At 29.9% G+C, this 23,638-nt stretch overlaps 1 protein-coding gene and 1 long non-coding RNA gene across 8 annotated transcripts; both read right to left on the bottom strand.

Moving 5' to 3' along the window:
• Positions 1–7,835: 7,835 nt before the first annotated feature.
• On the bottom strand, positions 7,836–10,144 carry LOC111483065 (glycine-rich protein A3-like). Of its 4 annotated transcripts, none has more exons than XM_023129180.1 (4): positions 10,006–10,085; positions 9,251–9,313; positions 8,816–9,122; positions 7,836–8,316 (listed from the first exon to the last, which is right to left on the bottom strand). In XM_023129180.1, exons 3-4 carry the CDS (start codon positions 9,096–9,098, stop codon positions 8,081–8,083), a joined length of 519 nt encoding a protein of 172 aa, XP_022984948.1. In that variant the 5' UTR covers positions 9,099–9,122; positions 9,251–9,313; positions 10,006–10,085; the 3' UTR covers positions 7,836–8,080. The 4 variants fall into 4 exon arrangements, with proteins under 4 accessions (XP_022984948.1, XP_022984949.1, XP_022984947.1 ...); XM_023129181.1 differs by lacking the exon at positions 10,006–10,085 and adding an exon at positions 9,497–9,639; XM_023129179.1 differs by lacking the exon at positions 9,251–9,313 and having other exon boundaries at positions 10,006–10,144.
• A 3,708-nt stretch (positions 10,145–13,852) lies between these two features.
• On the bottom strand, positions 13,853–16,808 carry LOC111482952. Of its 4 annotated transcripts, none has more exons than XR_002718288.1 (4): positions 16,478–16,808; positions 14,499–15,612; positions 14,289–14,334; positions 13,853–14,198 (listed from the first exon to the last, which is right to left on the bottom strand). It is a non-coding gene; the product is annotated as an uncharacterized LOC111482952 (long non-coding RNA). The 4 variants fall into 4 exon arrangements; XR_002718286.1 differs by having other exon boundaries at positions 14,499–14,659; positions 16,478–16,802; XR_002718287.1 differs by lacking the exon at positions 16,478–16,808 and adding an exon at positions 15,692–16,316.
• Between the last annotated feature and the right edge of the window lie 6,830 nt (positions 16,809–23,638).

Raw genomic sequence — 23,638 nt, 5'->3', positions numbered from 1 at the left:
GGGTCCAACATACTCGTTAACACTTATTTCTTTCTTCAATCAAGGGACTCCCACCAAATCCACCCCCTTCAGGACCCAGCGTCTTTACTGGCACACCGCCTCGTGTCTATCCTTTCAGGGAACAGCCTCCTCACTAGCACATCACCCGATGCTGGCTCTAATACCATTTGTAACAACCCGAGTCCATTGTTACCAGATATTGTTCTCTTTAGGCTTTCCCTTAAAATTTCTTAAACGCGTATGCAAGGGAAAGGTGACCCATTCACCGGTTCGGGTAGGTAGTAGACTGAAGGTGTAAATAATTAGGAGAATGTGAGAATTAGGGGAGACAAGGAGTTAAGGGTAGATTTTGGGCATTTTCTTTTAAAAAATAAAAAAAATAAAAAAATAAAAATAAAAATTGTAAATTGGATTTGGTTGAGGAAAGGTGTGGCTGTGAAGAGGGAGAAATGTAGTTACTTGGGTTACAGCTATCATTTTGTTTTTTTATATACTTTTTATAGTGAAAGGAGAAAGAGATTGAGATCTTCCACTTGCAATAATTTTAATGATATCTCCATTTTTCTTTTTTCTTTTTTTTTTTTTTCTTTCTAAAACATCATATATATCCTTAACTCCTTATCACCTTCAAAAATAAAAAATAAAAAATAAAAAAACAATAATAATAAATCATGAGTCATGGGTCCCACTTCAAGATTAAGCTGCTTTTTATGATTAATAAAGATCTAATGAACCACCTTTTATATGTTATGTAAACATTTTAAATTTGATATTTTCTTACTTTAAAATTATTTTTTTTATATATAAAAATGGGTTAATGATGGTTTGTTATCATATGTACGTTGACTGACGCTAATCTGATGATAGTCGTTATAATTATCGTAAAATTAAAGGCCATAAAATCGTTTAAAACTGGTCAATTCCCATGCATATAGACAGATGAACATATAGATACATATATGTAATTGTCTTGTGTTATGATGAAATTACTGTAATTTTCATACATACATATAGGTTATCGTTTTAGGTTTTCATGCATACTGGTTCAATAATTTGAACTAGACTAGCCTACGTGAACAAAATTAGACCGGTCTAATTGTACCTATAGTTGGAGTGTGAATTGATCCCATGCGAACAAGTTTGTGCGTTGTTTGAGCGTGTGAAAGAGAGAGCATTTTCCCCGGGCATGTAGATGAACAAGTGCTTTTGCTTTCTCCCTCCTTCCTTGGTTGTTAGCAAGGACTCACTTTCACTATTCTTCTCCTTTCTCGGTCACGATGGATCAAGCACAAATACCTACCAATGCAATAAAGAAGTTATATTCAAGGAATCTTAAAACTGAACCTACACAATTCAACCCTAAATGATAATTAGTGGAATCGAGCTTACCATTAGTTGGATCTTGGTGTTGAAGTCGAGGTAGAGTATGACAATTAAACGGTAATAGAATCAATAAAAAATAAAATTAAGACCGATAATAAATAAGATAAAACTGAAATGGGAAGATAATGATTTAGAAAATGACAAGTTGTTAATTATCCAAAACAATTTGAACAGATAAAAAAGTGAAAAGAACAATTAAAGTTGGCTTTTAAAATAAAATTAAAAAAAAAACGGTTGAAATAAAATTAAAAAAATAATTGAGAAATGTGCTTCCAATAAATCTATACCAAAGTGCCTCTAAACAAGTTGCATCTTTGACTAAAGAATCAACCCTACAACTTTTATTTTTATTTTTATTTTTATTATTAACTAATATTCTAATTAATATTTTAGTGCAACTCTTCCAATACAAATTTTATATATAATTGTTTTATTTTTATTTTTATGTGGCACGCTGTCTAGAATTCCGACCACAATATAGAATTTGATCACGTTATGTAATTGTTTTATACCCATAAATTAAACTATTTTAAGTGAGTGTATACTCACGGACTAACATCTATCATTTCAGCATTTTATCATGTTTTGATGTTCACTTAGTGTTTTCTAAGAAAAATTAGTGAAACAAAACATTATTTATAAGAGTTTGGAAACCTTTCCTTAGCAGACACATTTTAAAATTGTAAGCTAATGGCAAAATATAACGAGTTAAAACAGACAATATTTGCTAGCGGTAAGCTTGAGCTATTACAAATAATATCAAAGTAAGTCACTAATCGAAATAGAGTTAGACCCTCTTCATAGTAGATGCATTTTAAAACTATGAGACTGACAACAATATGTAACAAATCAAAGCCGATAAAATAATATCCGCCATATTAAAAAATGAAAAAAAAAAAAAAAAAAAAAACAAAATAATCACTTTTTAATTATACAAAATTAATATGGATGTTTTAGAAGTACCTAAAGTAAAATAAACAAACGTGAAAGTATAAAAAAAAAAAACAAAATATATATCTTAAAACTATGAAACTAAAGTCAAAATTAGAAGAACCAAAATAATATTTATTTATTATTATTTTGTCTCCTGAAATTACTCAAAATTTCTGCAATTCTTTAGAAATTTAAAATGGTTTAAATTGGAAAATATTAAATTATAAAAGATTAAAATAATTATTTTTAATGCCCAATAAATCTATAAACTTTTATTTAAGAGTCCAATAAGCACATAATTAATTATTTATTAATGTCTATTAAATTATCAACTTATTTAATATTTTTTAAAATTCATGACTCTACCGGTAAACTTGCAAATATAAATAAATAAATAAATAAATAAATAAATAAATAAATAAATAAATAAATAAATAAATAAAGATGGTTAGTCTATGGGCCAAAAATCCTGAATACCAGAGAAGCCACAGTTTGTGGAAAACCACTAGAAAGTGCAGAGAGAACCAGGGGGAGAGAGGCAAAGAAAAGAAAAAAAAAAAAAGTCTACTTTTTTTAATTTTGGCAATTTATGTTATGAGGGGTCAGCTGGAATCAGATAAGTAAGCAACTTGAGGCACCTTCCAATGCCTTCTATAATAAATAATAAAATAAATTATTAATAAATCATAATAATAATAATAATAATAATAATAATAATAATAATAATTCCCATCCCCCACCATTTGACCACCCCTCACAATTCCTCTTTATTTTTCACATAAATGCATTTAATTTTTGGATAAATTTCTAACAAAAAAACCATATATTTATATATATTATTAAAGCTGATGGGACTTCTTAATTCTTACATAATTCCACTTAATTACATCAAATTAAGCATCTAAGTAATTTTATTAGTTTAAAATGCTTTTTATGAGAACAATTAATTTTTTTAAAAAATAATAATTAGAAAAAGACAAATCAAATATCTCATTACCCCACAATGTCATACTTTTGTGTTTTCCCACTTTCTAGGGTGGCAAACACTTCATAATCAACAACCCTTCATCATTCAAAATCCCATGTAATGCATGAAGCTATCCATTTTTTTTTTAATTTTTTTAATTTTTAATTTTCTTCGGCACATAAAATTTTTAAGAGATCCCGTTAAAAGAGCGACGAAAATATCTTGATCGTTCAGAGAGTGATTTTAGAGGTTACTGAATCAAATCATTTATTTCTTTTAGAGGTGCTGACCTGCAATGAGGTAAGGATGACTAATTTTCATATCGTTCGTCTCTGTTAAAAAAGGAAAAAAAAAAAAAAAAAAAACTTTGAAATTCAAACCATTTATTAATGAATTCCTTTTCCCAAGTTTGATAGAAATTAATATTAAGCTAATGATTTGACCAAGGAAAAATCAACCATACTTTTTCCAACAAATAAGTTGTACAAATTTGATTTTTTTCTTCTCAATTTTAGGTGACAAAATGTAATTGATTAATAATATATTTAGATTCTAAAATAAAAAAAAATATATCAAATATTAAACATATTTTAAATTTATATTATATGACTATTTGTTCACGATATTTTCTTATTTTATAATATTGACCATTTAATTTTTCAACGCTAAAAGTTATTCACATCAATCATAATAAAGAACCGAATATTAATTTAATTATTATATATATATATATATAGTTAAATTGATATGATTGTACATTAATCTAAAAAAATGGATGGTTGAGATGAAAAGATTTTATTTATTTATTAGAGGCAGGAAGAGTCAAGATCCCTCAAATATTGATTAAAGAAAAAAAGGGATTTTTTTAATAAAAAATAATAAAATAAAATAAAAACGAAAAGTCAATGTACCTTAATATACGTGGTCCAACCAAAAAACACGTTGGGTGGGGCTTACTAAAATTACGAAAGGGTGTGGAAACCCATGCATTATGGGACACGTGTTTAAATATGATTTGATGTACACATGCAGGTACATCTTGTGTACGTACGTCTGTCACAATAATTGAATAGAATTAAAATAATTGGAGAAAGTAAAATAATAATTGAATAATCATTTACTTAAAATATAAATTAAAACAACATTAAGATTCTGAAATATATATATATATATATATTTTTTTACATTTTCTAAACTGATTTTAAATATTTTCCTATTTAATCTTTTTTTTTTTTGTCTCTATTTGTTATTATTACCATTCACTAACGTTAATTCAACTAAATTAGAGTAAATTATAATTTGAAAAATAAAATTATAATTTAAAGATATTTTTGAATTAAAAATAAGAAAATATGGGTGAGAGAAGTGAATGGATTACAGCGGGGAGAGTGTGTGAGGTTTTGGAGTCACGTGAAAAAAAGTATTAATTTAATTAATAAATCAATTAATAATAATAATTGAGATAATAGTAAACCAGACATAGCCAGTTGTATTGTATTACTTCCATTTCAATTCTCTCTTTTTTTTTTTTTTTAATTAAATCAAATTATTAGTTTCGATAAATTCTGGCTCGTTTCTAATCTCATCTCGAGTCTATTTTCAGGTCTCGTGTTCAATTCGGATGGTTCAACCAAAAAATAATAATTGATACAAAAATTTCATCAGCGGTTTAATTTCTAAATCTCGTCAATTGTCTTTGTCAAGACAAAAAGAAAAAAAAAATACACGTATGAGCTGATGAACGAAACATATTTACTAAAGTCTACCATAGATAACTTTTACGTCTTTATTTAACTAAAAGTTCATAGACCCATAACACGTTTCGTTTTATAATTAAGTTTGAATCAAAATCTAAAAAAGAAAAATATTTATATATATATATATATATATTAATAAAATTACACATAATTTATGGGATTATGCATGTGTAATGATTTAATATAATCTAATCCAATTTCAAAAAATATCCAATTTTATTAATTTATAAAACATATTAAGTGAGTGAAGAAGTCAACTTTGACAATAAGCAATCAAAAGATGGCCAAATTATAATTAATTAATTAATTAATTAAAATATTTGTTGAATTTCCCAAGGTGTTGGCTTGCGAATAAATTGTATTTATATTGGTCAATTAAAAGCTTAGGAAAGAGGTTGTTTTGAATTATATAAAAATAAAAATTAAAATTTAAAATTTAATGTACTGAAGTTTTGGATCGGGTGAAGTACTACATGTCCTACTCATTTTGAAATTATTGCATTAAAAAAAAAAAAAAACCATATAGTTGACTTTTATTAACCCAAGAATTAGTTTAAGAGTTAGGCTCATGCAAACTAGGGTTATGTTTATTTGGTTAAGTCGTGAACGTTTGACTAAAACGTTAGAAAGTCTAATTTGTGTCTCAACGTAATGTTGATCTAAGAAAAATTCAGATGGAGTAGAAGAAGTTAAGCTTGTGTTCGTTCCCGTGTTTTGAATTTCAATCACTAGAGTCACTGACAAGCACCAACCTTTTGTTGAGGAATGCTTCCTAGATTTACCGATTTGCAGCCACCCGTGAAAGAGGAAAAATAAGAAGATAAAGACAGAGTTAATTCATTATTTGGTCTTTTAAAGTTAAACCTAAACTTCAACCGCTTTTTTATTATTATTAAAATTAATTAAATAATAAAACAATTTTCATGCTGATGATATTTTAATGTAGAATATTTGTTTATCCCAAACTATATAAATTTGTTACCATGTATAATCTCATTCAACTCGATTAATGAATTATACATATGATTTTGAGCTTACATAATTGAATTTTCACCCAATTTTGAAAAATGGGAAATTTTATTTTTGTTCTATATATAAAATTTTATAATTTATGAACTTACTAAATATAATTTACATAAATCTCCATATTTTTTAAGTTATTGTTCTAAATCGTAGATTAATTATGCTTATAATTTTCAATATCAAAATTTATAAATTAAGATTTGAATTCAATAAAAAAAAATTAAAAGGTATTTTAAAAGTTAAAATTAATATAAATTATGATGCTAAAATGAGATTTTTCTTTAAAAAAAAAAAATAGAAAATAATACTACAGCTTTAAAAACGAGGTTTATTTTTTAATATTTTGTTGTGAAATTGATTGAAAATTTTAAAATTATAGTTGACTTAATTTTAAAATTTGATATTGTAATGTGAAATTTAGTCTAGATAATCATTTGACTTTTTTTTTTCTCTTCTTTCGCAAAAACTTTGTCAAAGTTTAATAAATATAAAATTAAAGAAAATAAAATTCAACCCATTAACTTGCAAGCTATATGTGATTTAATTACACGGCCTTAATTTATTATTTGAATATAAATGTATTTATTATTTTTTAAACATGTGTTTGAAAATATTAGATTTTTCTTTTAGGATGAAAAATTTAACATCCAAATCAACATAATCCTCTCTCTCTCTCTCTCTCTTCTCTCTCTCTCTTCCTCTCTCTCTCTCTTCTCTCTCTCTCTCTCTCCCTCTCTCTCTCTATATATTAATTTGAGTTTTGAGTATATTTTCTATTAGGTTTTAAGTTTCGAATTTAATTTCTATTAGTACCAAAAATTTACAAATATTACATTTTTACCCTTTGAGTCTTGAGTTTAGTTTTCATTTAGTTTGACTTTTAAAATTGTACACTTTAAAGTTGAGTTAATAATGTTCACTTTTAGCCCTTAATGATAATTTATTATTAATTAATTTTCTAAAACATAAATTAGTTATAATTAATTTTAGATCATTATTGAAATTAATTTAAAAAGTCCACATCATAGTTACTTTTAAGTAACGTGAAAGTTAATATGTGAAGAATGATTAAGGAGTAAATATAGAGATCAAATAAAAATTAAACTCAAAATTAATGATAAAATGCTTTTTTTTTTTTTTTTTTTAATTTAAAGACCAAATAGAAATATCATTTAGTAAATGAGTAATATTTTTTAAAATTAGATTAAAATTAGACATTTAGGAATCCCCGAATCCCCCGTCAGCCCAATAGGTCCAATGCAAGTCTTCCTCGAACAGACCAGCGGCCCAACACTCCTTGTTTAGATTTGGGCCCAAATAGAAATTTTAATAGTAGAATTTAGAATTTAAGAATTTTCGATTTAATTTCTTTCAAAAATATTATTTAAGTTCAATAGGTGAAAGAGAATTCAAACTTTTAACTTTAATCGATTGAGGTTAAAAGTGTTTTAGATTTCTTATTTGAATAATGCTTTAATTTATCAATATGTACCCTATACAAATCCAAAAAGAAAGGGAAAAAAAAAAAAAAAGGGCAAAATTTCATAAATTCTTTAAAAGAGACGAGTAACATAAAACCCCCACATACGCATTTTGTTTGTTTTGGCTGTGCTCATTGTTTCCTTTTAATCAAATAATAAAGTCTCATCCCATCTGAAGCAGAGTAACTGGACTACCCTTTTAAATTAGGGTTGGCAAGTATATCCATACTTGACTAATGGGAAGACCCCTCTACGATCCGGAGACCGGCACAGAAGGATTCACAATAAAAATAAACTAAGGTGGAAAGTAGAAACTGGAAACTGGAAAGATCCAGATTATTGATGTCCAGCAACAAGCAGGAAGAGTACAGAAGCCACAAACAGTAGTTAAGATAATAAGAGTAAATACGTAATAATCCATTGTTTTAAGACATTATAGAGATTAGAGAAGAAGATGATACCCCACACTCTATACCGAGATCGTTCTTGAAAGCGACTGAAGAAGAAAGGCTCGGTGAAAAGGGATGGCAGAAAAATCACTTCCACTTCTTGAATTTTCCACCACCAAACATGCCGTGCTTCCCATGTTTGTGCTTCCCGAACTTCCCATGCTTGAACTTGCCGTGCTTGCCGTGCTTGAATTTTCCACCATGATGACCATAATGAGCAACGCCGTGGGGGTAGTGACCAGCACCATGGGCGACATGATGAGCTCCGTATGCAGCTGCTGCAGCGGCAGCACCACCAGCGAGCATTCCTGCTACACCGTGCCCTGAATTTAAGAATACTTGGAATCAGCACCTTCATAAAAATCTGCAATCAAACCGTAACCAGGATACCCAATCTTCCTGGGTAGATTTACTTGAAAGAATTTTTGTTTCAATTGGGTGATTGTAATTCGGGATATAACAATTTCACTTAAATTTTTTAGCAAGTTACACCCGAATGCTTCAAAACAATTCTGATACATGATAACGCAGTGGGCTTTTGTTAGATTGTATTGAAAGCCGTAGTGGGGGGAAAATCGATCCCAAGAACACGGGTCAAATCTCAATGGAGAGAAAGCATAACAATTTCCATAACGAAACGTATAAAAAGCCTTCTATTACAATCTAAAAGTGGATATAGATACCTTGACAAAATAATTGAAATTACTATTAATCCCTGCAGACTAATTGACAAATTAATAGAAGAAATTAACTAAATAACAACTCGACTAAACTAATGATCTAATAACTCTTCCTACTGATGTATGTAAATTGGGTTAATACCTGAATGGTGTGGAGCAGAGGGTCCAGGATATGGACCAGGAGGATAAGCACCCGGAGGATAGCCAGCCGGGGGGTAGCCATGTCCTGGGGGATATCCTTGGGGTGGATAGCCATGAGATGGAGGATAACCTCCAGGGGGAGGATAACCTCCGGGTGGGGGATACCCTCCAGGTGGGGGATATCCTCCAGGATGAGGATATCCACCTCCATGAGCAACACCATGAGCCAGATGCGAGAATAAACCTTTATCAGATTCGTCATGTTTATCTTTTCCACCCCCCATGGCTTATCAGCTTTATAATTACAACTGTGAAATTCACAAACAGTCATATTTATCATAACTTGTTACGGATATGAAGAAATTTAATATCAAATAGAAATGGGAAAAAAATTGAATATTCGAAACAATGCAACTTCTCTAGTAACAAACCATACAGTTCTAAGCCCCGTTGTAAATAATAAGATCACGTCCTTGCAGAACTAGTAGATAGCGACAATCTTTCCCAAGCAGAGCAAAAAAATAAAAGAAAAAGAAAAAACGTAAGGCAAAATCTTGCATTCTAACCTTTTAATATGAAAATTAAATAGGACAAATTAGAGAAAATCTTAACATCTTAATTAAATCATTCAATTTTTTAATCTAAGATGAACTTTCCCCCTCCTTTCCTTTCTGCATCCTACCTAATCTACCGCCTTCTAAACAGATATAGTATCCAGCTTTCCGTAAGAGAGAGGAAGACAGAGCATGATACAACAATTCTTCGCAAGAGACCAAGACTCAAACGCATTCGCAACGGATCACAGATCGAGAACAAGAAATAGATCACCAATTGTAAATTCGCGGTCTAACCTAAACAAATATTCCAAAACAAAGACAAACGCATTTAATATCAACATTTAGACTTCCAATCCAAACATCACCGCTCCAGGTGGAGTTTCCAAGGATAGGACAACAAAATTCAATTCATAACAATGATTACAAATGAATTTCTTCATTAAAAATCCATTCCAGCTTATTTCAATCAAAAGATTCTCCTAAAACCACAAATTCCAGTTCCGCAACAAATAAGGAATTCAAAAGCAAAGCAAGCATCTGCTACAGATACATATTGAGAATACACGGATCAAAACAAACCTCTAAGCAAAGAAAACTCGTAAGCAAAAGAGAGTGAAAGAGAGAGAGGATTTACCGATGAAATGGATTATTTGGTTCTTCTGATGGTGAGAGAGAGAGACAGAAAGAGAGAGAGGAGGAGATTTGAACTCTTGAAGAATTGGTTATATATATAGAGAGAGAGAGAGAAGAAGGGGAAGCGATTAAAATATATATTTTATTTTGATTTTCTAATTTTTAATTGTTCCTTTTCTCGCGCGAATGTAATAAAAATAAAACTCTACGCGGTCTCGACGCGTTCGAATGTTCAACTAGCGTTCCTTGCGACACGTGGCGCCCATATATTCGTTCAATCCACATAGCTTTCTCCTTCCAAGATATTTGGTTTTTATAATTTAAATATCTAAAGAATTAATTTAAATCATGACCAAAAATAATATTAATTTTTTATATTATAATCCCTCAAAATTTACCTGGGCCAAGTTTTAAAAGTATTGTATTAATTTTTTTTTGGTTTAATTTAACTTAGACAAATTAATATATATAATATAACCGAATTTTTTAGAATTAGAAGTATGAATGGTGAAGATTTAAGTTATGACTAAAAAAAAAAGACATGAATTTCTTAATACCTAAGATAAGACCGAACCATCTGACTATTTCATTTCCGAGGGGAGCTGTTTGGTGCAAGGAATTTGGGGTAGGAGTGGATGAATACTTGTGATACCCGTGTTTAGTACAAGGTTTGGTGCAAATTTTCTCCCGACATCATTTATACTCCATAGACAAGATATTCAACACCCTTAGATTTTGTTCTAATTTTGATATTTGAAGTCAAAAGCAATTGATTTCAACCCAAGTAAACAAACAAAAATAGAATTCAGATTATCTCACACTTTAACTAGTCCATAAACTTTTCATATTTTAAAATTCAGGCACACAATTGAAATTTTAGAATTCCATTAAACATACCCATTATTTTTTTTTTTAATTTTAAATTTTTCATGAACCTAAATCTCAAAATTTAAAGACTAAACTTGTAATTTAACCTATTTTAACTATATAATCGAATTAGATAACCGTTTAAAAGTGGAAATTCAAGAAGTTGTAGAGGCCTAAGTAGATCGGAAAATTAAGGAAATAAAGAAAAGGAAAAAGTATATTACTAGAACAAATTTATTTTCAAATAATGAAGAAAAATCCACCACTCCATTGGATCGAATCAACTTGAAAAGGCCATCGAGAATCTGACCAAATATAACCATGAAGCCATAGAATTTTCAAAAAGAAAAAGAAAAGAGGACATAAAGATTAAATATCCCAAGAGATGCCGCCATGGAAGAATGACATTATATTCGCTGCAACTACAAGCTAAGTTATAAGTTGGATATGAGTAAAACAATCGATAACAATCGATCAAAACAGGACTGGGATGATTGCTGTGAAGCTGGATATGAGTAAGGATTATGATAGATTGGAATAGAATTCCGACTTAGTTGTAATATGTATTAAATCGGTGACTTCTTTGAACAAACCAATGGTAACAAAAGACAAGGAGACCCATTGGCTCCTTACCTCTGTGCTTAACCTGTATGGAGGGTCTACCAACATTTGTATATGAAGAGAGGTGAGCCTCAAACTTCACAAGTTTTCGAATTAATCATCGTTTCCATTCTATTTTCACGTCTTTTTTACACATGACAACTTAGTCTTCGGCCGAGCCAAACCTCTGGTCAATTAATCAACTTTGATGAATCATGTTTATAGTTAGCATGAGCATGCTGTCCCACATATAAAATGAATACAAGAGAGTTGAGTGTTCGCCATTAGGCTAGTACCTAAGGCTCCCATCCCTAATTCTATTGAGGAGAGTTTGGAGCGTGCTACAAGGGTGAAAAGACAAATTTTTCTCAAAGGAGGTAGAATGAGTCCGACTTGTGCGGAATAAGTGAGTCGGATAGGCACAACGGCGCCACCTCCTGCGGGACCACGCCCAGTGGCACCTCCAGTTGGACCAGACCAAGCAACAACCACTCTGATGTGGAAGGTGGCCAACAATTCAATGATGATGGAGAGGCGAGGTACTTGCAAGATTTTAGGAGATATGATCCCCGGGTCTTTAACTGGGCCTCTAAGGACCCGATAGTGGCAAAATGGAGGCTATCATTAATAGGGACAATCTTTCGCCTAACGACCCGAAGGTGTTGTGTGCATCGTTCATGTTGCAGAACAATGCACAAATATAGTGGTAATCCACTCAGGAGGTCCTTAGCCTCGATGGAGGTGCAATTTCAAAAACTTTGGAGGAATTCATGGAAACTCAAGACTGACGCTACATTGGAGGAATGATTGCAACAAAAGGGGTTTGGATGGATTTTACGAGACCATATGGGTCCAGTTCGAGTGGTCAAACTAAAGCACCTAAAACAAGGAGTGACATAAAGAAAGGTTCTTGAATGCCTCAAGACATTTCCAACTCATCTGATTAGAAAGGTTTGGTGGAACCGAACAGATTTTACACCCATGGACCTACCAATTGATGTCCATGATCCAATCAACCAATAGTTGATTAGAGCCCGAATGACATTCAAGTGCTTACAAAAGTAATTAAACTGAATGCCAAAAGTAAAAATTGATGAACAATGCAGAATAAAAACAATTAATATAAATAATAAGATAGCCATCCTTTCTAAGAAAGGATGACCAACATATTCATTTGAACTGAAAAATACCTATGCATTACACTCGTGAGAAACTTTTAATCTACAAATCTACTCTTAAGGGCTAGGGGATGCGTTGGTGGGCCCACAAATTTAAGGACTTTTCAACTTTAGGTTAAGAAGTTGTTCATAACTTAATTTGATAGGTAAGTTGGCTTATCCTATGATATAAGTTTGTTCATCCCACAATATAACTTCAAGCTTATAAATTTATCTTGTGTATCAACTAACCTCTACAGTTTTTTTTTTTTTTTTTCCTTTTTCTTTTAGTAAGACACAAATAGGTATATTCCATGAAAAGGAAGAGAATAATCTCCTTAGATATGAACGAATAAAGAAATAGATTTTTTCTGTAACGGCTCAAATCCACTACTAACAAATATTGTCCTTTCCCTTTTGGGCTTCCCCTCAAAGTTTTTTAAACGCATTTGCTAGGGAGAAGTTTCCACACCCTTATAAAGAATGTTTGGTTCCTCTCCCAACAGGCATGGGAGCTCACATTTTCATTTGTTGCAATTCCTATAAAGCAAATGATCGAAAATTTCCACCTAAAGGGAAGTTTACATAATTAAAAGGTAGTTTTTTCACTTTGTAGCTCAAGCTCGAGGACTGATGTTCAACTTCTTGGTTGTTGATGTCTAAGACTATGAGGACAGTTTATAGCAGTTTTCACCTTATTCAAAGTGATCCCCAAACCAAGAAGACGCAGATTTAGGATGCGTCGCCAATATTTAAGAATTCCCATCTACATTGTCACAAGAGACGAGGCACTTGTACATCGCAAGTGGCAGACTCTACCGGCTGGTTTCCAACCAAGAAGCCCCTCAAAACTCTTTCCAAATTAGAAACATGAACCAAACACGTTACACAAATCCAAGTTACTATAACCTATTCCTTTATACAACCCAAACATAATCTACATTTTTTAACACTAGACTTATTAAAATCCTAAGCCAAACATCGCCAAGAGTGTAAAAAAGAAAGAATATACAATTTAAAAGTAGAGGGCATAGAACAGTGGGACCATAGCAACATAATGAAACATGGGGTATCGATTCTCTGCTGCAGTATCTAGGGTTAAATTTAGACCGCCCAGTCTTAATGGGTGCTTCTTTTCACTTCTTTTTATTTTTTTATTTTTAAAAAGATGCATTAAATATCAACCTAGATTGTCCAATTAAAAAGAAAAATAAGTAAATGGCCTACAAGAAACCAGAGAGAATCCAGATAGATTATGCACTCAAGGCTATAAATTTCAGGTCAGATCAGCAGATGCTATAAAGTAAAGGGAAGATAATCTATTCTTCCAGATTCAGCAAAGTATGCTTAATTTTCAGGTCAGAACAACCTACTAACGCACTTGAAATAAAGATGTCAAGAAGAACGAAAAGCAAAACATGGAAGTATCAGAAAGACACTTCATTAAATGTCTTTCATAGATGAATTAGTTAAATGGGGCTCACCGGAAAGGCTGCAAGTTTCACTCCAACAAAACCACTGAGCATCTTCGAACTCCATTCATCAACTCAAAAAGTACACTTCTGCAGCACTGACAGTGATATTGAACAGACAAATGCAAGATCAAGATATGAAAAGCACGAGGTTTTTGAAGAGAAATGGAAGAGGAAAAAGATGTTACCAAAATGGCAAGAGCCTATCCACTTTGCCCTCGTCTGCTGTCATGCCTAACATGTAGGGAAAAGAAAAAAGAAAATGATGTAAATACAGGACAAAGTTTAGCATGTTATTACCTGAAGAAGACATAGTTTAGGAAAGAAAAAGAGCAACGATTTCATGTGTGGTTTTAACAAAAAAAGATGAAGAAAAAACAATGTAAATCCCTGATGACCTGATATCCTTTTGACGTTCCATTTCCATATTTCTTAGACTTGGATCATTGAATTGGGGAGAGAGAATTTTGTTAACCTCTGCCATCCCAACTCTGTCTTTACCGTGTAATATGGCTTTAAAGTTTTCTTCCCAGATCCGGTCCTTTCCAATCCCAGGGCTCTGCATATCAAATAACTCTCAACACATCTCTACTATTCCATCCCAAAAAGAAATACACGAGCAAGCAAATATATCTACCTTTTAGTGAACAAAACAAATCTAAAATAAATGTGAGGCTAAACAAAGTTGATCAAGAATAGAAGTTCAATCGAGATAATCCTATTTTAAGGATGAAATCTAAAATTTTTCACACAAAAACTAAAGGGAATAATGAGTAATAATTTCAGTATTTGAGGAGTATATCCTAAGAAGCACGAACACTTTAGTATGGCTAGCGTATCCATGTCTGACATGTGTCGAACACTTGACACTGCAACACTTGTTAGACACGTACCAAACACTTGTTAGTGCAATAGATGTAGTAGACACTAGTCATACAAAGTCAAAGTAGATCCAATCTTTGTTAAACATGCATCAAACACTTAAAGTAAAATAAATCAAACTAATTTTTAAGCATTTAGATGTATAAACTAATTGACTTTGAATTCCCTTCTAATACAAAAATGATATATAACTGTTAGAGTGTATATTTTAATAAACGTGCCCTTGTCGTGTCAATGTCATGCTGTATCCGTGCTTCCTAGAGTTTGCCAATAGTTCACAGCAACATTTGTCTGATTGTCGGATTTGCTTCCGCCCAGTTCGAGATATGGAGGGTCTTCAAGTTTGAATATAACTAAGGTTCTCTCTTCTTCTATCTACGTCCCACTCTCTTCCTAAAGGAACTGTCAACTGAAATTCTCAACATAGTAGATTCACCTGTTATAATACTTTCTTTATCTTTCAGTAATCAAAATACACAGAAGGTCATCTGCTCAAACAAGCTAACCACTAAGTTAATGAATCTCTTTTACTTCTCTCCAATTCCAGGCTTCCCTTTTCTCCAACAGGCGTTTGTGAATTTCTGCACGGCAATCACATTCTCCCTTTCCCTTCTGAAATACAACAACCATCTGCCACAAACCATTATTCTTAAAGGCTTAAAATTGTCCCAAAACATAGTTCAACATTAAAATTGGAATATTATCTTACCAATCATTCTCAGCCAACTTGTCCCCTCTCCACTAAATCCTCATTCACTAAGACGGAGATATATGAATTTCCTTGGAAAAGTAAATCTCCTCATTGTCGCATCTTAAAGCAATATGATACCAATATTAAGGTAGTGGGAACAGGAATAAAGCAAACCGATCCTTTATTAGCAAAGAATTTTGATTTAACTAATCCGATAAGACAATTAACATGTGAATAAGGATTTACATAATGGCAATAGCTAAAGGTCAGCAGTAGACAAGACAATTGCAACCGAAAGTGTGTTTGCTAAGAAAACAGACGTACAATACAACTGATCAAAGTGATGTATTAACGTCAAGACAACAGATAACTGAATGAAGGACAAGATGAACACAAGCAATAACTATACATCAGTGCAAACTGGAAACTAAAAGAAAAGGAGTCCGATCATAAAGAACGGGAAGAAGAAGGTAGAAAGTAACACTATAAACTCAAAAATCGAACCAAATACATTCAATATATTAGATTTTCTTCATCGGAATATCATTACATTAAAACCTAATTTCAAAAACTTGAAGAAAGGAAAGTCGTTCCCCTGAAATAGGCCAGGCGTAAAAACAAAAAAAAAAAAAAAAAAAAAAAAAAAAAANTCTCTTAAGGTAATGTGTCGCACATGCACTGAACATTCGCATAAAACTAGCCCCACATAAAAAAAAAAAAAAAAAAAAAAAAAAAAAAAAAAAAAACCTCATCATTCGTAGCTTAAAAATTCTGCAAAATCATGAGAGATGGAGAGAGAGAGACCTGAGGTTGATAGAGCTTGAGAAATTTAGTAATCAAGATCGGAATATCGCCGCGAGGAGCATGGAGAGGTATCTCGAGGAACTTGCAGAGTTGAGGTTTCAGTTGTATTTTTTGGCTTAGAAGACGAGCACCGACACTAATCTTGGCAGGAGCCATGGATTTTCGAGATTTTTTTACCAGTCACCAGCTTTGATCGTGATCAGACCTTTGAATCTCAAGCTTCTTGTTAAACATTTCTCATTTTCGCCGGCGGTGTCTGCCATGGCTTCCTCTGCAATTCCCTACTTTAACCAGTTGGTTAATGGGCCTGGTTTTGGAGTTAACCTTTGGTTAAAATCTTATTTTATTTTGAGTTTTAGCTATAAATTAAAAATAAATAAATAAATAAAACCATCTAGAGTTATTCATTTTATTTATTTATTTGACAAATTCATTTAATTTAAGTCTAATACAAATTAAATTTCCAAAATTGAAAAAAAAAAACTAATCTTATTTAATAATTGTTTTATTTCTTATATTTTAAACATAAGAATGATATATTTGAAAATTACATTTAAACTCAATTTAACCATTGAAATTTCTTTCGAATTAAATCTTGAAATTGGTGTAAATTAAAAATTTTAAATATTATTATTAAAAATATAGTTTTAGAATCATTTTTAATTCGAGCTTTACTGAGGGATAAGAAACTTATTTTAAAAAATAAATAAATTGAAATCAAAATCAAGTTAAAAAGAAAAATACAATTTAAAGGAAAATGAAATTGAGAGCATATGATTAACGCATTGTCGTTTGGAAAAAATGTTGAGAGCCCAAGAGAAGGCCAAGTCAAACGACATGTCGGTCTAGAATCTCATGCTTACGTGAGAATGATTATGTGCTGTAGCCGTGCTTTTTAAGCTAAATATAATAATAATTATTATTTATATTCATAGAAACTTAGATATACTTTTTTTTCAATTATCAATTATTCCTTTTCAAACCACTTGCAATAATTGGAAACAATGCCTTTCTCTTATAAAATATTATAGGGACAAATCCGTAATTTGAAAATTATATTTTCGTCGACTTTAATATCAACACGAGACAAATCGACACCTAATAATAATAATTAAGAAATTTGAATTAGTTTAAAATATATAATTGAATCATAACATTTTGTACATGTGGGTGACACGAACAAACGAACCATTTGAATGCATGGTCTACTTAGTCATGGTCAGCTTGTGTTACATTTTTGTGTTTGATCAAACCCAATTTGTTCGGTATGGAATCAATTGTGCTCTTCTCCGCTCCCAAGACTTATTAGCGTATATTTTCAGAAATTAAATAATTATATGATTTGTATAATATCAAAAGTAGTATTTTATGCTCCAATAAAAAATCTTACTGATCTCATATATTACGACCAAATAAATATTTAAATAATTAATATACATTGATATTAAAAAGAAAATAGACGAAACTCACCAAACAACCCATTAAACCCATGTTGTTTCTCAATTCAAAAGAGGAAATAAATGAGTCAAATTTGTGAGAATAGGTATTGTTTTAAACGTTAACCCTAATAGTAGGGAGGATAAAAAACAATTATAATTTGGTTGAAAAATAAAAACAATTACTCCAATCTAACCCAATCATAAATTTTTAATTTATTATTTTAAATAAAAAAAAATTAGTTCTAAAAATATTTATTTATTAATATTGAGTTTTCAAATAGTTAAAAATTATTTTTAAAAATGGTTGAATAATAAATAATAAATAATAAAAAATAATTATGAAATTAAATAATATATATATATATATATATATATATATATATATATATATTATGCTGACGTGTCATTCCACTCTCTCTCTCTCTATTGGTAGACATGGCTTGGTGCCTATACCACCATTTCCCATATCTCTTTTCTTTTTTTTTTTTCTTTTTTTCATGTAAAATATGTCACCATTATTATTCCCAAATTCCCCATTTATTCCCAAAACCATATTAATCTATACTTTTTACCTAATATATATTCTTTTACTTTTAACTTTTAATAGCATACGTTACACTTTTACCATGTTTTGTTCGTAACAAATTAAAGATTCAATAAAATGACAAAATTAACGAAATTAACGAAATTAACGAACACAAATTAAGGTAGGTTTTAATTTTATAAAACAAGTAAATTTAGATAGAATTAAATAATTAAATAATTAAAAGATAGATAAAATAAAAAAATAAAATGCTTTCCTCAATTTAAGATTTTCTAAGTAGGTAGGTTGTTTATTTTTTAATAATTAAATTTTTAAGAATACACGTCAAAAAAAAGTTTTATACAAGTTATCATCCCTCATTTTATGATATACTTATAAATTCTTTTAATATCACACAATTGCATTTAAATATATAAACATCTAACTTTGAATAAATTCTCTTATCTTATATCGTCATCTGTCCATTACCCCAAAACTCCTTTACAACTTGATTATTTTTAAAATATCCATATAAATACAAAACTATATATTAAACTTTTTTCCTATAAAAAGTAAATTATGACATAGTTGAAGATAATGTAAATAAAATGAGATGCAAAAGATCTCCGTCAAAGTTTAAGTGGTCCTCCACTTCACTATATATATATATTATGTAACTCCAAACAAATTTCAGCAAAAAAGACTGTCAATAAACACATATGTATCTTCTCTATTTACTTTGTTCTTCGCTCCCTAATTATGAGACCCATCACAAAAACGACGGATGAACTGTCTTCATAGTTGAATGCAGATCGAATAAATTGACTGATTTTTTTTTTTTCTTTTTGTCCATTATTACTTTTTTTTTTTTTCTTTTTGTCCATTATTTGTTAGTAAACATTTTATTCCTACATAAAAATTAAAAAATATAAAAAATTGATTATTTTTTATTTCATATATGATTGGATGGAGGGGTCAACGAGTCAATTAAGGTTGTTAAGCTTTAAAATAAAATGATTAGATACGGAAAGCTCTCAAAGAGATTTGAGACCACAAATAACAAAGTCCTTAATGAGGGGGAATTCCATCATTATCTTCCATATTTATAAAAAATAATTTTTTTTAAATTAAAAAATATATTATTATTATAATTAGTGGGTAGGGCCCAATTAGACCTGGCCCACCACCAAATGATTGGGCCATTGGGAGTACTGAGAAAATGGCTGCATCCGTATCGTGGCAAAATAATGATGAAATTCCAAATCCACCCTCGAATGCATGACACGTGTCGAAATCCTAACTCAACTCTCGAACTGACTAAACGACAAAGCGCAATTACTACAAAAAAGACGATCTCACCCTCCCCACCACTTAGAAATGATTGTGACCGTCGGATTGGAAAAGAAAAATCCAAATATTAAAATAATAAAAATAACAAAGATATTCTTATTGTGTTAGATTTAGATAAAGATATGCGCATGATATAAATAGTACTGTGGGCTTGGCCCACGACACTTTATAATAAATAAATTATTAGTTAATTAATTAATATAATATATATTATATTATATTAGCATGAAATGAAATGAGATCGTACGGCTCACAATTCCTCTGTTTGGCCCCCACCAATTTTTGATTTTGTTCCCACAAATATATTATTCTCCTTTTTTTTTCTTCTATTATTTTTTTTTAATTTTTTTTATAATATTTTATTTTAGACTGAATTAGAATTATCAAATTTTTTAATACGAGAAAAAAAAAATTATATTTTAGCGATATAAATAGAGGTAAAATTTGGTGATATGATGACCAATTTGTTTAATTCAAATATACCGAACATAACCGACAATGTCTATTAAACAATATCACGTATATTTTATATACGCTAAAAGAAAGGAATTTTATTTTTAAAATTAAAAAAATAATTAGAATTTGTTTGGGTCACTCAGTTTGAAAAAGAGAATATATAGATAGCTTAAGAGGAAAATAGGGAAAAAGTGTGGAATTTAAAATATTTGCAAGTTGCATAGCTAATAGAAAAGTCAATTCAATATAATAATTAACTTTTTTTTTCTAATTTTAATTTTAATTAAAAAATAATTTTATTATTGTGACCCCATTTGCCCTTCCATCCACTGGACTACTCTGCAAAAAGGGCAGAAATATTCATTATTTTTTTATAGACAAAAATCAGAATCAGATTTATTTATTTATTTTAATTTTGTATTTTGTATTTAAGGGGAGAGAATATTAAGAGTATAATAGCCATAAAATGGAGGGGGGAAATAGTCATATTTGGAATAATTGAGGGATATGAATGTTGAACACTACAGTAGTTTAAAGCATGTGTAGCTATTTGGAAGAGAATAAAAGAATTTCTTTTAGTTTTTTTTCTCGGGTCGGTTAGTGGTTGGAATAGATCAATTTTTTAAACACATTTAAAATTTTCGGTTGATTGGGTTAGTGAAATGAGTAACCCGAGTAGAATTTACAACTAAACTTAACTCTTTATTTTTAAGGTGGGTCGGGTTGTAAGGGTGCATCACCAACTTCAAATATTCTTAATTTAAATGTATGATAAGGTATAGTTGGGTTGTAACCTTATTTTTTGGTTTGTCACGTTGAACTGACAAAAAAATGTTAACTAATAACATACCAAAACGTTCAATTTCCAAAAATTCAACCCAACCCAAAAATATAACCTAACCCTTTTAAGATTTGGGTTAGATAGTTTGAGAGGGTTTCGATCCTTAAGAAAAATTGGAGAATTATGCTATCGTTACTTAAAACACTATTTCCATCGTATAATTATCTTTTTGTGTGTATATATATATATATATATTTTCGAAGAATGGTTTATTTAACAAATTTTAAAATTCTTAGCTATAAATTTCTAATTTTTATTTTTAAATTTTGGGGTTTTCGTTTGTTGGGTATAACGACACTTATGAGGCCAAGGTAAAAACAATTGTATAGACGTCAACCACACGATTTTAAAACACGTTTGTTAAAAAGAAGTTTTCATACTCTTACAAGGAATGTTTCGTTTTTCTCTCCAACTAACGTGGAATCTCACAAAGTTCTTCTCTCTTCGTGGCCAAATTAGCACACCAACCTTTGGTTCCATGCACCCATCCACATTTTGTTCCTTTCAAACTTAGTTCTTTTAAGATATAAAGATAGCCCCTTATAAAGGTGACATAAGCTAACCCTAATTCGTAGATGGGTATATTATATGTAAAAAGAATTTGATTTCGTTTGATTCGTAAATAAGAATTAGACACGTGCGAGCAATGCATGTGGGCTTCTATGTTTGACGATCGTTTGGTTGAAACTTCTCGAAAGTCTTCCGAACATATGTCCTACTAATATCTAACCTACCTTCAACTTTTTTTTAGTGTCTTTAACATATGCTCTTTCAAAAGTTTACAACCCCCATTTGATTTGCTTTTCATGCAAGGAGATTGCCCTAGTTGAATGGAAAATATTCTCTTTTTCTTAGGGTTGTCATTTTTTTAGAACCATGTTGTATGGTTCGGATAAACTGAAATTTCTATTAGTGTAAGAAACACGACGGAGTATGAGGATTTGAACTTTCGAATTTAAGGAGACGAGTAAATTTCTAAGGCTACTCTCCCGAGTAGGAAATTTGGGAAGGAAGTGGGAGAAAAAGTAATCTATGTAAGCTAAATATTCTCGAGTTGTTCCCCATCCATCTCGTTAACTCTATTTTTTAATATATATTTTTTTTTATTTTGATTATTAAAATTTCAAGTTTTATATATCAAAAATTAAATAATTTTATGTTAACTATTTTGTTTATATTAGAAACCTGAAAAATCTATGTAATTAATAATTGAAATAAAGGATAATTAAGTAATATTATATTTGTTTGTTTTATTTATTTATTTCAAAGTAGTTAGGTCCATCCAAACCATTTTGGTTAACTATCAACGAAAAAATATCTATAAATTTTACATTTTTGTCTTAAAATTATTTATCTTTTAATTTAAAAAATAAAAAAATAAAAAAATACTTTGGTATAAAAATATTTATTACTTTATTAAAAAAAATCTTTTTAACTTTCAAATATTTACTAATACCTTTAAATTAAATTAAATTAATAAATTTTTTCAAGAAAAAAAACATAAATTTCCAAAATTTTAAAAGTTAGATAATTTAACCTAAAAATAAAAATGAATCCATCTCTATTTCTAACCATATCAATATCAATATATATTTAAATTAAATTATTTAAAAAAATTTACTGAAAAAGACGGGCTCGACTCATATATTTTAAAAATCAACTTCAGATTATAATTAAGAGTCAGTTACGACAGTAGTCCTATAAAACCCAGTTTATCTCTCTTCCCTTTATTTGGGAGGAGAGAAATCTTTACGTAACATTGAAAAGATAGAAAAGATGTCATCGAAAAAGATTGCCACTCTCCGTTCGTGTTTCTCTCTAAATTTGAAAAAAAAAAAAAAAAAAAAGGAAATCTTTGTGTTCAAAGGATAGACCCATTATTTGTCTTAGAATTATTATCTCTATCAATAGTGTTGAGCTTTGTTTGTCTATGGATTAGATAGTGCATGCTTTTCATAGCCATTTTCCCTTGTGTGGATTTATGGCACATCAAACACTAATCTTTTATTTTCTTTCTCGATAACACGACACGATGGTTTGACACCGTTTATTTTGGGTATAAAATTTCATGGCTTTGCTTTTGAAACTACTCGAAAAATCTCGTAACAACGAAGATAATTACTCACATAATTTTTTTTAAAAGTATATATTTTATTTTTGTTTTTAGTACGTCCATATATTCTAAACAAAATGATTAACCATTTTTTAAAATAGAAATTTATTATATATAAATTTAAAAGATTTGTTAGTTAAAATAAATTGATAACAGTTTTTTATTTTTATTTTTATTTTTCAAGAAAACACGACAACAAAGAACATTAAATTTTAGTTTTCACTCTAAAATAAATAAATAATAAATAAAAATAATAAAAAAAATCCCTAAAACAAGGCTTTTTGTGAAAGAAAAAGTACTGCCATGACAACCGCCCAAGAGGCCCCCTCTTTGTATTGTTTTCTCTTTTATTTATTTATTTATTTTTATAAATACAAATTCTTCTATTTATGTGTCGGAATCTGTGTCATGTTTTTTTTTTTTTTTTTTTTTTTTTTTT

The sequence above is a fragment of the Cucurbita maxima genome, unplaced genomic scaffold (genome assembly GCF_002738345.1).
Source record: "Cucurbita maxima cultivar Rimu unplaced genomic scaffold, Cmax_1.0 Cma_Scf00008, whole genome shotgun sequence".
NCBI classification, from domain to species: domain Eukaryota; kingdom Viridiplantae; phylum Streptophyta; class Magnoliopsida; order Cucurbitales; family Cucurbitaceae; genus Cucurbita; species Cucurbita maxima.
Note: the sequence above shows the minus strand (reverse complement) of the source record. Positions and strands in the feature narration are given on the sequence as shown.

Coding starts and splice junctions, on each gene's coding strand:
- LOC111483065 (XM_023129179.1), bottom strand. CDS start 9,098: ATGGGGGGTGGAAAAGATAAACATGACGAATCTGATAAAGGTTTATTC. Junction 8,317..8,815: donor CTCTGCTCCACACCATTCAG/GTATTAACCCAA, acceptor TCTTAAATTCAG/GGCACGGTGTAGCAGGAATG.